The 13,862-nt window shown below is 41.4% G+C and overlaps 1 protein-coding gene across 1 annotated transcript in view; it reads left to right on the plus strand.

Moving 5' to 3' along the window:
• The first annotated feature begins 1,661 nt into the window (after positions 1-1,661).
• SEMA3A (semaphorin 3A) overlaps positions 1,662-13,862 on the plus strand; it is a 232,949-nt gene continuing 220,748 nt past the window's right edge. Inside the window, exon 1 of the mRNA XM_044280112.1 lies at positions 1,662-2,222. Coding sequence (XP_044136047.1) covers positions 2,081-2,222 — 142 coding nt within the window. The 5' untranslated portion in view covers positions 1,662-2,080. The remainder of the gene's footprint in view (positions 2,223-13,862) is intronic.

A 13,862-nucleotide genomic window follows, 5' to 3' on the forward strand; every position in this document is an offset into this window, starting at 1 on the left:
GAACAAATGACTCCCATGTGCGGATCCTTTGATTCACTACTGTGCGGCAGAGGATGGTGAATGGTGACCTTTCTTCACGATGGCTGTAATGTAATGACACCATTTGCATATTCAGTGTGGTATTTTCAGCTCCACACCAAAAAATGGAGCATCATTTGTGTTGTGTATACCGTGCTCTGAATTGTACAATGGGGGGAAAATTAATTAGGCAAATAATCTCAAAATGGCATGAATTCCTTTACAAAGTGAATGTCTGTGGTAATCCCCCCAGCGCAGACAGGAGCCTCTTGTCACTGAAGACCTTTAATCCAATGCCTGAAGCATGAAAGTATTCCAGCGTCTAAATATAACAAGTGTGGGAATCGCCATAATCAACGGCCATTTTATTTTTCACAGTAACCGCACTGATCAATAGAATTGTTGAGTTTGGTAGATGCAAAACCGTGGGAGTGACGAGCATGGGCCAGGAAGCAGAAGACTTTGTGAACATTGCATCTTCCCCTATTGTGTACTGTAAGGAGCCATTAATAGCGCCGATGACAGGATGCGCTGGGCTTTCCTTCACCATGAAATTAAGTCTTTAGAGTATTAGGCTCTAGCACTGATTAATTAAAATCGCACAATTCCGCCGCTTTTAAAAGGTGACGTGCCGGGGTGAAAGTTTTTGTAGATAATTTTTTTTCCTGTCTCCATGCATTGACATGAGACGGTTACAGGGTGGCGCAATTAGATTACATTATTTCAAAGCCCCTGCAATTTGTTCAATTGAACCATATTAGAGGGCAAGCGTCTAACCTGCTTTGACTATCTCGTTTGTGAAAGGCCCCCTCCTCCCGTGTTTACAGGAGTAATTGACTAGGAGCATAGCATGGAAAATTGTATCTCCTCAATTGAAAGGGGATTTGACACATTATTGCAAACCTTCCGTTTTCTTGCCTAGCACAGGGAGCGGAGACCGGTGTCATTTGACTAATGAAATAATCAAGGGATTTAGAAGAGGCTGCAAGTGTCTGGATAGGTTTGAATGGTTAGGAACCTGTGGAGAATCAGCAAATATGATTTCTAATCCTTGTCTTGAACAGAGCACTAAACTAGAGAATTCCCACCAGGATTGGCAGGAAATTTGGCCCTTTAAAAAGACATGGGAGGGGGGGGGTCAATGATAAAAAGTATCAGTTCCACATCAGATGTTAAAGAAAGGGATTATGAGACACAGGCTCTGAAATGTGAGGAACATGATAGGTTAATAAGCATAAACTATTTGCACCGTGCTGGAAGAACCTAAAATGCTTTTTGCGCCTTTGACGCAATTGTTGTGCGTTGGGGAAAATGGCTGAATATTCCAGATGTATATGCTGTATGTTTAAAGACACGTTCTCTGCCCACGGTTTATTATGAGCCTCATAAAGTTTATGGAGATGTCCTCTAACTGCTTTTATGTCCATAGTGAGGCTTAGTTACTTCAGAAACTACTGAGGCTTGTGCCTTTAAAGGTAAATGTGTGAGGGGCTGCCTTGCCTTCCACATGCTTGGTGCAGGTCTCTGTTCCCTCCTCTCATCTCTCCTAGATGGGTTTTGCATGTGTTGTGTGACAGCAGGGAAAGGCAGTGGGTTGAGCTTGCCTGTTCTCCCATTGTCAGTTTGCTGTAGTAGGGAAAACCTGTCTGGGAGATCCTGTGTCATCTCTCTGCATGTGGACAGGAAAAGTCAGCAGCATTGCTCTCAGGGCTTCTCTCTGGGCATTTTGCTCTCATTCAGCTCCCACACACTTACTGAAGCACAGGATTAGTTTCTTCCACCAGGTCTCCTATGAAACAAATGGATCTTTAAGCTCCAGCACTGCAGCACTGGTTCATTTCTGCTTTCCACACAACAGTTGTGCCTCATTATCCACTGCCTGCTGCCTTATTATTCCTCCAGATCTCTGAAGTTTCCACTCTTTTGCCAGCTCCTCAAGTAGAGATGATGGGATTTCTTCTAACCAGACTGCTGCAATGAGACTGACCTAAGTCACCTGTCCTCCCCGAGTTGTAAGACCCCCTTGTACTCCACCAAGACTGCAGCAGGGACAGCAAGCTGCATGAGGGACCTTCAGACCAGACTGCTCCTCAGCATGGGCTCTTTTACTGGAATTGCATTTCTTTTCTTGGGAGTATCAATAACAAGGGTGAACTGTCAGAATGTCAAAACTAATGTGCCAAGGGTCAAATTGTCCTACAGAGGTAAGCTCATTCCTTTTCTGATATCACTTCTTAACTGCTGCACAAGTTCATATCTGATCACACGTGGCTGAATGAGGTCCTTGATCAAATAATGGGCATTGATGCTGCTTCTATATGGTATCTGCCTGCTGACCCCATAAGTCCTTGATTGTTTTCTATACAGTATGCTCATAGCTTTGTGTGATTTGACAAGGAACATTAAGACAATGCATGTTGATGATACTTGGGACTTGTGCCAGTGTGTGCAGTGCTTTACTTCATTTCTATGGTGGTAAGCAGGTCTAAAGGGGAAGCTTGTTTTACTTACTTGAGATGTTATCACAAAGAAAAAGACTAAGAGAAGGTTCAATCTGGAAAGAATAAAAGTAGCCAGTGTGTTCTAAAGGTGAGCATGCCATTACTGGAAATGGAGTGATACTGCAGCCCTGAGACAGAGGAAACTGGGTTGCTACACAATGGAACATAGGAAGGTATAGGGGTCATTAAATGAGAATATGGAGAGGGAAAGCAAGCTGGAGAGGAAGGGGGGACACTGGCTGGAATGTAGGATACTGTGTGTGTGATTCATCTTCTGTGGCTGGCTCTATCATATAATATAAATCCTATGCTAGAGGAATTGTTTTAGTGTGGTATCAGCATGCTTTCTCAGGCATAGGAAGATCTGACACAAGTGTGAAAAAACACATCTGTGATGCCAGAATGCTGTGTTCACACTTCATGCCAGAGAACTGCCTGGCTGTGGATGTTACAATTGCATATACTTTATATAGTCTGTATTACCTTGTTTTATATATTTATAGTTATTTAGTTACATTATAATTACTGATAGTTTTATTTCCGTATCATCTACGTGGGGGGGGGGGGTAAATTGTAACCATATCAATAAAAGGTAGGCTGATCTAATACAAAGAGAAGGGAGATATTAAAAAAAAAAAAAAAAAAAAGAGCTTCCAATCAAAAAGTGGAAAGATATGATTTTTCTAGCACATTTGCAATAAAGCTGTAAAGTGTAAAATCCAAACAAAGTTGTGCACTTGTCTCCCTGCTCGTTCTCAATGTGTTAACAAGGGCCGCCAGTAATAAAACTGTCACATATAATGAGATGAGCCTTAATTGCATGGACTCCTTGAAGTGTAATTTTCTGCTGATTTTCAGTGCATTTCTTTACAGACCGTCACTCCCCCCCACCTCAGCCAAACAGTTTAAAAAGGTATGAAAGCAATAAAATAGTATACAATAAAATCCCACTTGAGGATGAGCTTGACATAATAGACAGTAAATGAGTAGGCTGATCTGCCTTGTGTGAAGTGAGGATTCCTGTAACTTATTACAGGCAAATTCTATTATGCACTTCCTACAATTAGTTTAGGGCCCTTCTTATTAAGCTCTTAGGATTTTTTTTTTTTTTTTTTTAAGAGTGCGCAAATGGAGAAGACCCCTGTGGAGTAAAGGAATACACGTTGTCCTTGTTTTCCTTTTGTTATTCTCTGGCATTGTCAGAAGGCTTTTCTGTTCACACGTAGAACCGTTTTGTTGAAGTCAATGCCTTGTATTTTGTTTGGAGGAATAATAGTACCTTTTTGGCTTCTTGTTTAAAAAAAAAAAAAAACTAATTAGATGTCAAACATATCTGAAATGTGTAGAACACTTGTTCGGGGGAAAAAAAAAAAAAAAAAACATTTCCAGAGTGATTCATGAAGGGTTAAATCCCTGCCAGACCTAATTTCCTATGGTCACTAGCTTTCAAAGGTCCATTGCGGCTCTGTCATTCCTCAGGCTGCCAAATACATGTCTGAGTGGTAAAAGTTAACATGCACACTTCGTTTTTACTGAGGTGACTGAAATGGAAGGGGACCATGAGCGAGTCCTGTGGGTTAGACATTAACCATCTGTTTACTTTATAATGCTCTGCTATATGGAAGACCTGACAGGCAGAGCTCAGCACGTGAGCAAAATGGAATATTGGCCTATTGTCAGCAAGAGCTTGGGCTTTCCATTTGGCCATGCAAATGTGGGTAGATAGTAAATTTTCTCTCCCAATGACATTTTTAGTTCAGTCTTTTCAATTTCTAAAGGCCCTTTGACTATAGAATAGCTCTACTTTCTCCATATAAAGATGCCATCCTGTACAGAGACAGGACTGAATGAGGGACGTATTTATTAACCCATTGACAAACCAGTGACTTGTGATTTGTAACTGAGGCGAAATGTGATGGGCAGGCAGGTTCCTTTAGGAGTTTTTGGATTTCCTAGTAAGCGTTTTAATAACTTTTCTAAAAATGTAATGTTCTAAAAACGTCCAGTTCTATTGTGTGATGTAATAATGATTCCATGTATATTTTATGGGGACATCCGAGTACCATTTAATCATTTATTTTTTTTTTCTAAAAATTTAGTCACCAACTCATAAACACCGATATAAACACTATCCATATTGGTTCAAGGAAGATATAACATTGCTTACATTTTCTTACTTCTTGGTGGATTGGAAAGTGTTTAGGTGCATAGTTTGCAGTCTGTCATTAATTCATTGTCAAATTTAGGCTACATGCACATGCCCATATGTATTTTGCAACCCGCAAAATGCGGATCTGCAAAAAATATGAATGACATCCGTGTTACATCCGTTTTTTTTGGGGGGGGATCCATGGTAACAATGACTATCCTTGTCCGCAAATTGGACAAGAAAAGGACATTCTCTATATTCTTTGTGGTGCTACGGAACGGACATATGGATGTGGACAGCACACGGTGTGCTGTCAGCATTTTTTTTTGCAGACCCGTTGAAATTAATGGGTCCACATCCTATCTGCAAAAAAACAACAACAAAAAACACCTTACACTTGATAAAATGAACTCCAGTGTTTGGCATGACACAATATGTGAACCCGATTAGTAACTATATAATTGCTTATAAAGTAATATTTAGGAACATAGGAGAAAAAAAGTAAAGTCACAGACCCTGTGTTTGTGACTTTTTTAATGCCACTCTGACAAAAGTTTGGCACAAGTGGCAATTCTACACCGCCCTCGACCACTTTCTGAGAAATAAGCATAGCTAGGACAGGGAGGGAGCGGGTCCAGCAGGCCAGTGACAATTATCTTCATTCATGCCAGCTTTCTCATGCAGCTAAGAGACTGCTGTAGATTTTCAGTCTGGCGCACGGCCTGCTGGAGGATGCGACAAATCCATCACAAGGCCTGAGCCTCACTATAAATTAGGTGCAACCTCCAGCTGTGCAGGACAAAGCAAGACCAGTGAAGAAAATGCTGGTCTTGATAGATGTCCCCCATAATGCTAATTCGGATTTTTCTTGCAGCCTGGCTACACTAAAGTAAATGTAACTGAACTGCAATACCACACACAACCTGTGGACAGGTGTGGCACTGTTTTAGAGCAAATCAGACATGCTTTTCCATCCCTGTACAACCCTTTTTAATAGTAAGGAATAAAGAAAATGATTATAATAATCTCTATATTACACCAACATATTCCACAGCACTGTACAATCGGAGTATATATTCAAAGAAAGTCCAATATTATACACTAACAAACTAGGAATTAAAATAAGCCCACCTCACACAGGCTTACAATCTATAAGGAAATAGGGGAGGCAAGAAGTGCTTGTTTTTTACATGGGCCTAGCCTCTTAACTAAAAATATATATATATATATATATATATATATATATATATATATATAGCGAAAAAACCCTATGCCGTTACCCTATGTTGGACATTGCACCCATCTCCTGAATGGTGCTCCCGCTGGATTCTTTCTTCAATATATAGATATATATATATATATATATATATATATATGAATATATACTTCTGAGTGCATGGGATGTGGTGGTTACTAGTGTTGATCGAGCACCATAGTGTTCGGGGGCTTGGGCCAAACACATGGGGATGGAAGTCAATGGGAGAACCCAAGCATTAAACCAGGCACCCCCTCATAAGAGGGGAGGGTGCCTGGTTCATAGAAAAAAGGTCAGAAATTGATGGAAACGCCACCGAAATGGTTTGGGAATAGCATGGGGAGGATGTCTGGATGCATCTTGGACTCCCAGGTTGCTGCTGGGAATGATGTTGTCCGAGTAGTACGCCACTTTTACAGACTGACAATAATACGCACCATACCAAAGATAAAATCGATTTTAGAGGTAATATTGTTAGGAAACATTCTTTCCTGTATATTTACGTGTATATAAAATGCAAGTGCTGCCAAAAATTACAAGGAAGAGGCACTCCTATACAACCTGTATATCACATAAAGGAGGGCCTCATTTACATTGAGGTACAATTGTTCAGGTAGTGGGACTCCTACACTCATAAAGCCTATGCACTAAGTAAAAAGGGCTGCTAAAAATTACAAGGAAGCAGCACTACAATACACCCTTTGTTACACATAAAGGAGGGCATCATACATAGCCTTGAAAACTTATGATTGATGGCCTGCTGGTGACCCTTAAAAACATTTGGAGCAAGAGCCTGCTGATCTGACCATCTAAAACATTTATAGACGAGGGCCTGCTGCCTCTTTGTTGACTCTAGATAATCTGGGGACGATCGCACGTCCCTGTTACGGCGACGATCCATTCGGATGTCTGCCCTATCAACTTTCGATGTTATTTTCAGCACAAACCACTGTGACCATGGGTAACGGGGAATCAGGGTTTGATTCCGGAGAAAGAGCTTGAGAAACTGCTACGGCTACCACTTCCAAGCAAGGCAGCATGTGTGCAAATTGCCTATTAGGTATAATTAGGTGAGGGCCTGCAGGTGAGCTGACCCTCTTAAAGATTGTAGGTGAGGGCCTGCAGGTGAGCTGCCCCTCTAAAACATTATATGGTAGGGCCTGCAGGTGATCTGATCCTCTAAAAAATTATACACGAGGGCCTGCTGCTGAGCTGACCCTCTAAAAAATTATGGTTGAGGGCCTGCTGCTGAGCTGATCATTTAAAAAATTATGGGAGAGTGCCTGCTGCTTAGCCGACCAGTGAAAAAATTTACAGTTTTCAAAGCAGGCCGGGTCGCCTGAATACTTCAGCTAGGAATAATGGAATAGGACTCTGGTTCTATTTTGTTGGTTTTCGGAACTGGGGCCATGATTAAGAGGGATGGCTGGGGGCATCCGTATTGCGCCGCTATAGGTGAAATTCTTGGACCAGCGCAAGACTAACCAAAGCAAAAAGCATTTGCCAAGAATGTTTTCATTAATCAAAAACGAATGTCGGAGGTTCGAAGGCAATCGGATACCATCGTAGTTCCAACCATAAACGATGACATTCGGCGGTATTCCTATGACCCGCCGAGCTGCTTCCGGGAAACCAAAGTCTTTGGGTTCTGGGGGGAGTATGGTTGCAAATCTAAAAAAGTGCACTGTAAGTCACAGAACATTTTTTGAAGTGCACACGTTACACTGAAGATGTGACGCAGCTAATCTCACTGTCCGTAGCTGACACCGTCTACGGAAAAAGTACACTGAATGTCACAGATATTTTAGGGATGCGCACACTTTACACAGGAGATGTGGCATACATAATTTAACTGTCTGCAGCGGCCTATTAGATGCTGTTTAGCACAAAAAATATATATTGATGCTGTCACACACAATAGTCCATAAAAGGACTTTTATGGTCTCTGAAAATTTTTTGTTAGAAAAATCTTCCAGTAACTTTCCCTACACTGTCTTTCCCTTGCTATGCTCAGCTCTCCATGACTAAGGGTCCGTACACACATCCATATGTGTTTTGCGGATCCGGCAATGTGCGTTCCGCGTTTTTATGGAAAATGCCTTTTCTTGTCCGCAATTGCGGACAAGAACAGACCATGTTCTATTTTTTTGCAGATCCACAAATGCAGATGCGGACAGCACATTCCGGCCCCATTGAAAATTAATGGGTCTGCACCTGTTCCGCAAAATTGCAGACCCATTTTGCAGATGTGTGAATCGACCCTAAGACTGAGCTAAACACGTGTCATCGTGTGACGCGTTCCGGCCAGCCAATCCTTTTAATGCCAGTATCCAACATGGCTATGGCATTACAGTGAGGGCAGCACTTACCCGCATGTTTATTGACTGCGTAGCAGCCAAGAAACATGCAAGGAGGAGACTCGAGCATTGCGCTCGAGCACATGCGGTACTCGGCTGAGTACCGCCATGTGCCAAGCATCGAGATGCTCGAGCCGAACAGGTGTTCGGCCGAGCATGCTCAATCATCACTAGTGGTTACTGATGGAAGAAGGGCTCAGGTTCTGAGGGATAATGTTGAATGAGAAGTATATAGAGAACAGTTACATTATGGGATATGATAGGCCACCCTAAAGAGATATGTTTTTATGGAGGACCTAAAATTGTGGAGGTTGAGAATTGGCTTAATTGCTTGGGGTAGGGAGTTCCAGAGAACTGGTGAAGCCTGAGAGAAGTCTTGGAGATGGGAGTGAGAGTTTGGATTATGGTGGATATTGGTTGTAAATTGAGAGAACAGAGTGCATAGGTACGGTAGTAGATGGAGATGAGGAGCTACATGTAGTGGAACCAGTAGTACTGCTTTGTGGGTGAGAGTGAGTTTAAACTGAATTCTGTACTGTATTTGTAACCAGTGTAGTGACCGACTGGATCCGCTGGCTTAGCAGTTGGACAGATAGATGAGCCTGGTTGCTGCATTTAGAATAGATTGGAGCCAGGAGAGTTTAGTAAGATGAAGCCCTCTCACTTACAGTATGTGTTAATCAAGATGAGAATGGGCCAGGAAAACAAAGTTTTACAGCAAGAAATGGGAGGATTCTAGGGGTATTTTTAAGGAGCAGGTGGCATGAGCTGTCAAGTGATTGAATATAGGGGTGAAAGATCAGTATTAAACATAACACTAGGGGCTCATGTACACGACCGTATGCCCTCCGAGACATACGGTTCGTGAGTGGGCCATATGTCCCGGAGCGGCATACATTGTGCGCATGGGAGCGAACAGCATCATAGTAACTTATGATGCTATGTGCTCCCGTGGCACACGATGTATGCCGCTCTGGGACATATGGCCCGCTCATGGACCATATGTCTCGGAGGGCATACGGTCTTGTGCATGAGACCTAAGACAGGGGCACACTGCCTAGGAGTTATGATGGTGCTTGTCATGGTGTTTTATCCAGTTTACTAATGTATCCTCTTGACATGAAAGGCAAGCACAATAATTCTCATTAGATGACCTACTACCAATGAATTAGACTATGCATATTCTGCTTTGTTGCAAACCTGGTCCCCCCAGACCAATTAGAAGAGACCCAAAATATTGGGCAGAGATAAGCATATAGTAGTCCCAGTACATTAGAGCTTGGGTTACGAGGAGATACGTCTCTCATTTCCTCTTGCTAGCATTATAACTGGTGCAGTAAAAGTTGAACACAGTGTTATAACTATAGGGGGTGCAAACATAACGATCACACTCGTACTGCACAAGAGGGGTTCAAAGTCCCTCTGGTACATAAGAAGACACGAATATTAAAAAGGGCACATTGGGACTGAGGAGCCTTCATTTAATCTTTTCCTGAACAGTGTGGTCCTAGACTGACAGTCTGCTGTTTTTACACGTCCAGCCTATGATAGTACTGTGTATTGACGCATGGATATGGTGACCCTTCAACTGTATTATATCTAGCATGACAGGATGTGATGTTACTGTGTGACAGAGTAGTCTAGCCTTGTTTACGACTCTAAAACAACTTCAAAGGAGTGAAATTTTCCTATAGGCAGCATTTCATTAACTGTATAGAAAAAGTTTAAACATACTGGGGGGTCCATAGTCTATAATGCTGTTTATGCTGTTTTGTACCATGTTTACAGTAAATCCTCTATACATACATACAAACGCACATAGAACAATTTTACATAAATACCTTTGTTTTTTTTTTTGTTTTGTTTTTAAGGGAACCTGTCACCACAAAATGCAGTGCAATCTGCAGGTTGCATTTTATAGAGGAGGAAAAGCTGAGCAGATTGATATATAGTGACATGACCCAGCCACTTCAATCGTTTCTACGGGAGTTCCAGATATAGCCGAGTAGAGCGCTCCACTATCTCCAGAACACCCATAGAAAGGAATGGAGCGGCTTGGTGCATGCCTGACCATTTTGGGGATCACCACAGGTTACAAGGTTCCCATGCTCATGATCGGGGGAGTCCTGTGGATAGGAAATAACTTCATATAACTGAAATACCCCTTTAAATATAGAAAGAGCAGAAGTTTAAATGTATAAATTACAAGTTTTACTGGACCTTTTCCTATAAAACTATATCAATCTGCTCAGCTCATCCTGCTCTATACCATGCTGCCTGAAGATTGCATTGCATTTCATGGTTGGAGATTCTCTTTAATCAGTCTCTTATGTAACTTTTATAGGATGAACCATGTTGATATGTTGCCATAGAACTACCAAAGATATTGATGTTACAGCTTCTGTGCAAATTGGCAGCAAATACATTTAAACTACAGTAAACCGTAGACTTCTCCTATGTCTTTGCCTGTATATGGGAGGCTGCTATGTATATAATGCTTCAGTGCGCTGAACATTTGTGGGTGCATGTGAGATTGGTTGTCACAAGAGGGGAGAGCCAGCTGGACTCAACATAGAGTTGGAGAAAGTTTATTACCTCTTCAGCTTTGCCAATTGCCATAGTAAGGGTACTTTCACACTAGCGTTTTTCTTTTCCGGTATTGAGTTCTGTCCTAGGGGCTCAATACCGGAAAAGAACTGATCAGTTTTATCCTAATGCATTCTGAAAGGAGAGCAATCCGTTCAGGATGCATCAGTTCAGTCCCTCTTGAGTTTGTTGGCCGGAGAAAATACCGCCCCTGGCATTATTTTCCATTGAAATGCCTTAATGCCAGATCTGGCCCCAAGTGTTCTGGAAAAAAACATATCCGGTTTTGCTCTCTGCGCATGTGAAGACCTTTAAAAATGTGAAAAAGATAAATACTGGATCCGTTTTTCCAAATGACAACCGGAAAGATGAATCCGGTATTGCAATGCATCCGTTTGCGTCCGGATTGCCAGATCCGGCAGGCAGTTCCGGCGATGGAACTGCTTGCCGGAATCCTCTGCCGCAAGTGTGAAAGTAGCCTAAGTAGTAATTCTGCTTACAATATTAGTACTATGATCATGGTTGTAGTTTCACAGCAGCTGGAGTGCCAAAAGTTTTCTGATCCCTGTGTTAGAACGTCGGGCATGCCCAGTTCAGTCCTATATAAATGCTGTGTCTGAGATCACAGAAACAAATCACATTTATTGCCTGTAGTTTCATGGTCATGTTTGCTATCCATACATACGGGTTCTCACTTTCTTTCTTTATGTACAATCTTTGTCACTTACATTATTGTACATTTTGAGAATATCATGTTAATCGCTGTTCAATTTATTTACCAGATACAGAGATATATTTTTTAATAACAGAGTAATCACCCCAGTACAAAATTTTTCTCTTCAATATCAAGTGTCCAGACTTAAAGCTAGAGAACATGAAACCAACATGGAGTAACTTGAAACTGCATTTCTTCTGCCTGCATTTTCAGGCCTTTATCTCTGATCCTTTAAGAGCTGGGGTCTAAACATGGAATTCCTTCATCAGCATCTACTTTTCTTGCCACTTGACATACATGAGGTGAATTGGAGGTACTGTTTCTTCATTTTGCCCTTGGTCATGTTCATCAGCTGATTTTGTCTTCTTTCCCAAGTGGCATAGAACTTTAAATCCTTAAGCCAACTATGTAAGGTCATGAAAATTTTCATTTTACAATATCCCATTACTAGAGTGACACCTAAACCCTATGTGTTCTTTTAAGGGTGTGAAGTTAATGGTGAAGCACTGTAAGCTGCCTTGTTAAGTGTGCTTTGTAACGCTTGTAATGAAGACACATGAATCATTAAGGGTAAAGTTTACAAGTATACAAGAGTAGGAGCTTTTTGGTCAACCTCAGTCATTTACAGTATATCTGAAGTGATGGCTAGTAAAAAGCCATGTTTGTGTCGAAATACACGTATAGCTACCTGCAAAATTGGCATGGCGCAATCAAGAAAATCACTGATATATTTAAAGGGGTTGTCTGGGCTCTAGGTATAGACTTTAGGATAGGTCATCGATACAAAATGTAATAACAGCGATTCCCAAACTTCACAGGGGACTAAATACAAACAGCTAATCACAAGAGAAATTGTGTGGAGGGGTTTGTCTTGTCTCTAGATAGTCCTTAGGATAGGTCATCAATACCAGATCAGTGGGGGTCTGACACTTGGTTCCACCTCAATCAGCTGTTCTAAGTAGCCAGTACTGGAAATAACACAGTGGACAGAGCCAGAAGTCCTCTGTCCACTGTGTAGTGTCCATGCTGGATTGCTGCAGCTCATCTCCCCTTCAGTTGAGTGGTGTGTTATTTCGGGGCTGGTGGATGCTGAAAATGGCTGATCAGTGGGGGTGCTGATTGATAGACCCTCACAAATCTAGTATCTATGAACTATCATAAGGATAGGTCATTACTATCTAGAGCTCAGGCAACCTCTTCACGCAATTTCTATTGTGATTAACTATTTGTATTTAGTCTCCTGTGAAGTTTGGGAAAGTTATTACATGACCATTATGTGGAGTGAAAATTATGATAGTTGAACATTTACAGCCAGATAATGTATGCTCAAGATTTACCTGGAAGTTAATTTGAAATACTTAGGCTCCTTTTCACACAAGCAAGTTTTCTGCGCGGCTGCAATGCATGATGTGAACGTATAGCACCTCCAATAAATCCTGACCCATTCATTTCAATGGGTCTGTTTACATGAGCGTTGTTTTCCATGCACCAGTTCTGCGTTGCGTGAAAAACGCAGCATGTTCTATATTCAGCATTTTTTACGCAGCCCTGGCCCCATAGAAGTGAATAGGGCTTGAGTGAAAAACGCATTGCATCCGGAAGCAGGGGAGGATGCGATGCATTTTTCACTGATGTTGCTAAGAGATGTTGTTTGTAAACCTTAAATTTTTTATCACGCACGTGAAAAATGCATAAAAAAGTATTGCACTCACGTGGAAAAAAATTAACAACTGAACGCAATTGCAGACAAAAGTGACTGAAAATCTGGACCTAATGTGTCACGCTAATGTGAAAGAGGCCTTATAGTACAAGACTAAGAATATTAATCATTGCCATGAACTGAAAAAAGTGGCATAACCATCTATTACTTACAACTTGCCGTTGTACATACTACTAGCGCATGGTGGAGGAAAACACCATGGAAAAGAGATCTTGGTTTACTTGGTCATGCAGAGTAGAAGAGACTCTATATCCCTCTATATCATTCATATCCCCTGAGTGGACAACCCTTTAAGCAAGCAATGTGTTTGCCACTGTGCAGTGCATTCTACAAGAAGTGCTATTTGGACATTTATTTTGGGTTATAGTTAAGAATTTAACTACTATTCAAGGTTTAACGAAATATACCTTATAGTCCGTTGGCTGTAGCATTTCTTGGAAATATTGGAAAGACCTACTTTATAAAAGTTCAAATTCTACAGAGAAATGAGAAATAATACTGGAATTGCCTTTAGTATAAGATTTATTCCTTTCATATTTTTTTTTTCTTTCCAAGAATAAT

This window comes from Bufo gargarizans, chromosome 2 (genome assembly GCF_014858855.1).
Source record: "Bufo gargarizans isolate SCDJY-AF-19 chromosome 2, ASM1485885v1, whole genome shotgun sequence".
NCBI classification, from domain to species: Eukaryota; Metazoa; Chordata; class Amphibia; order Anura; family Bufonidae; genus Bufo; species Bufo gargarizans.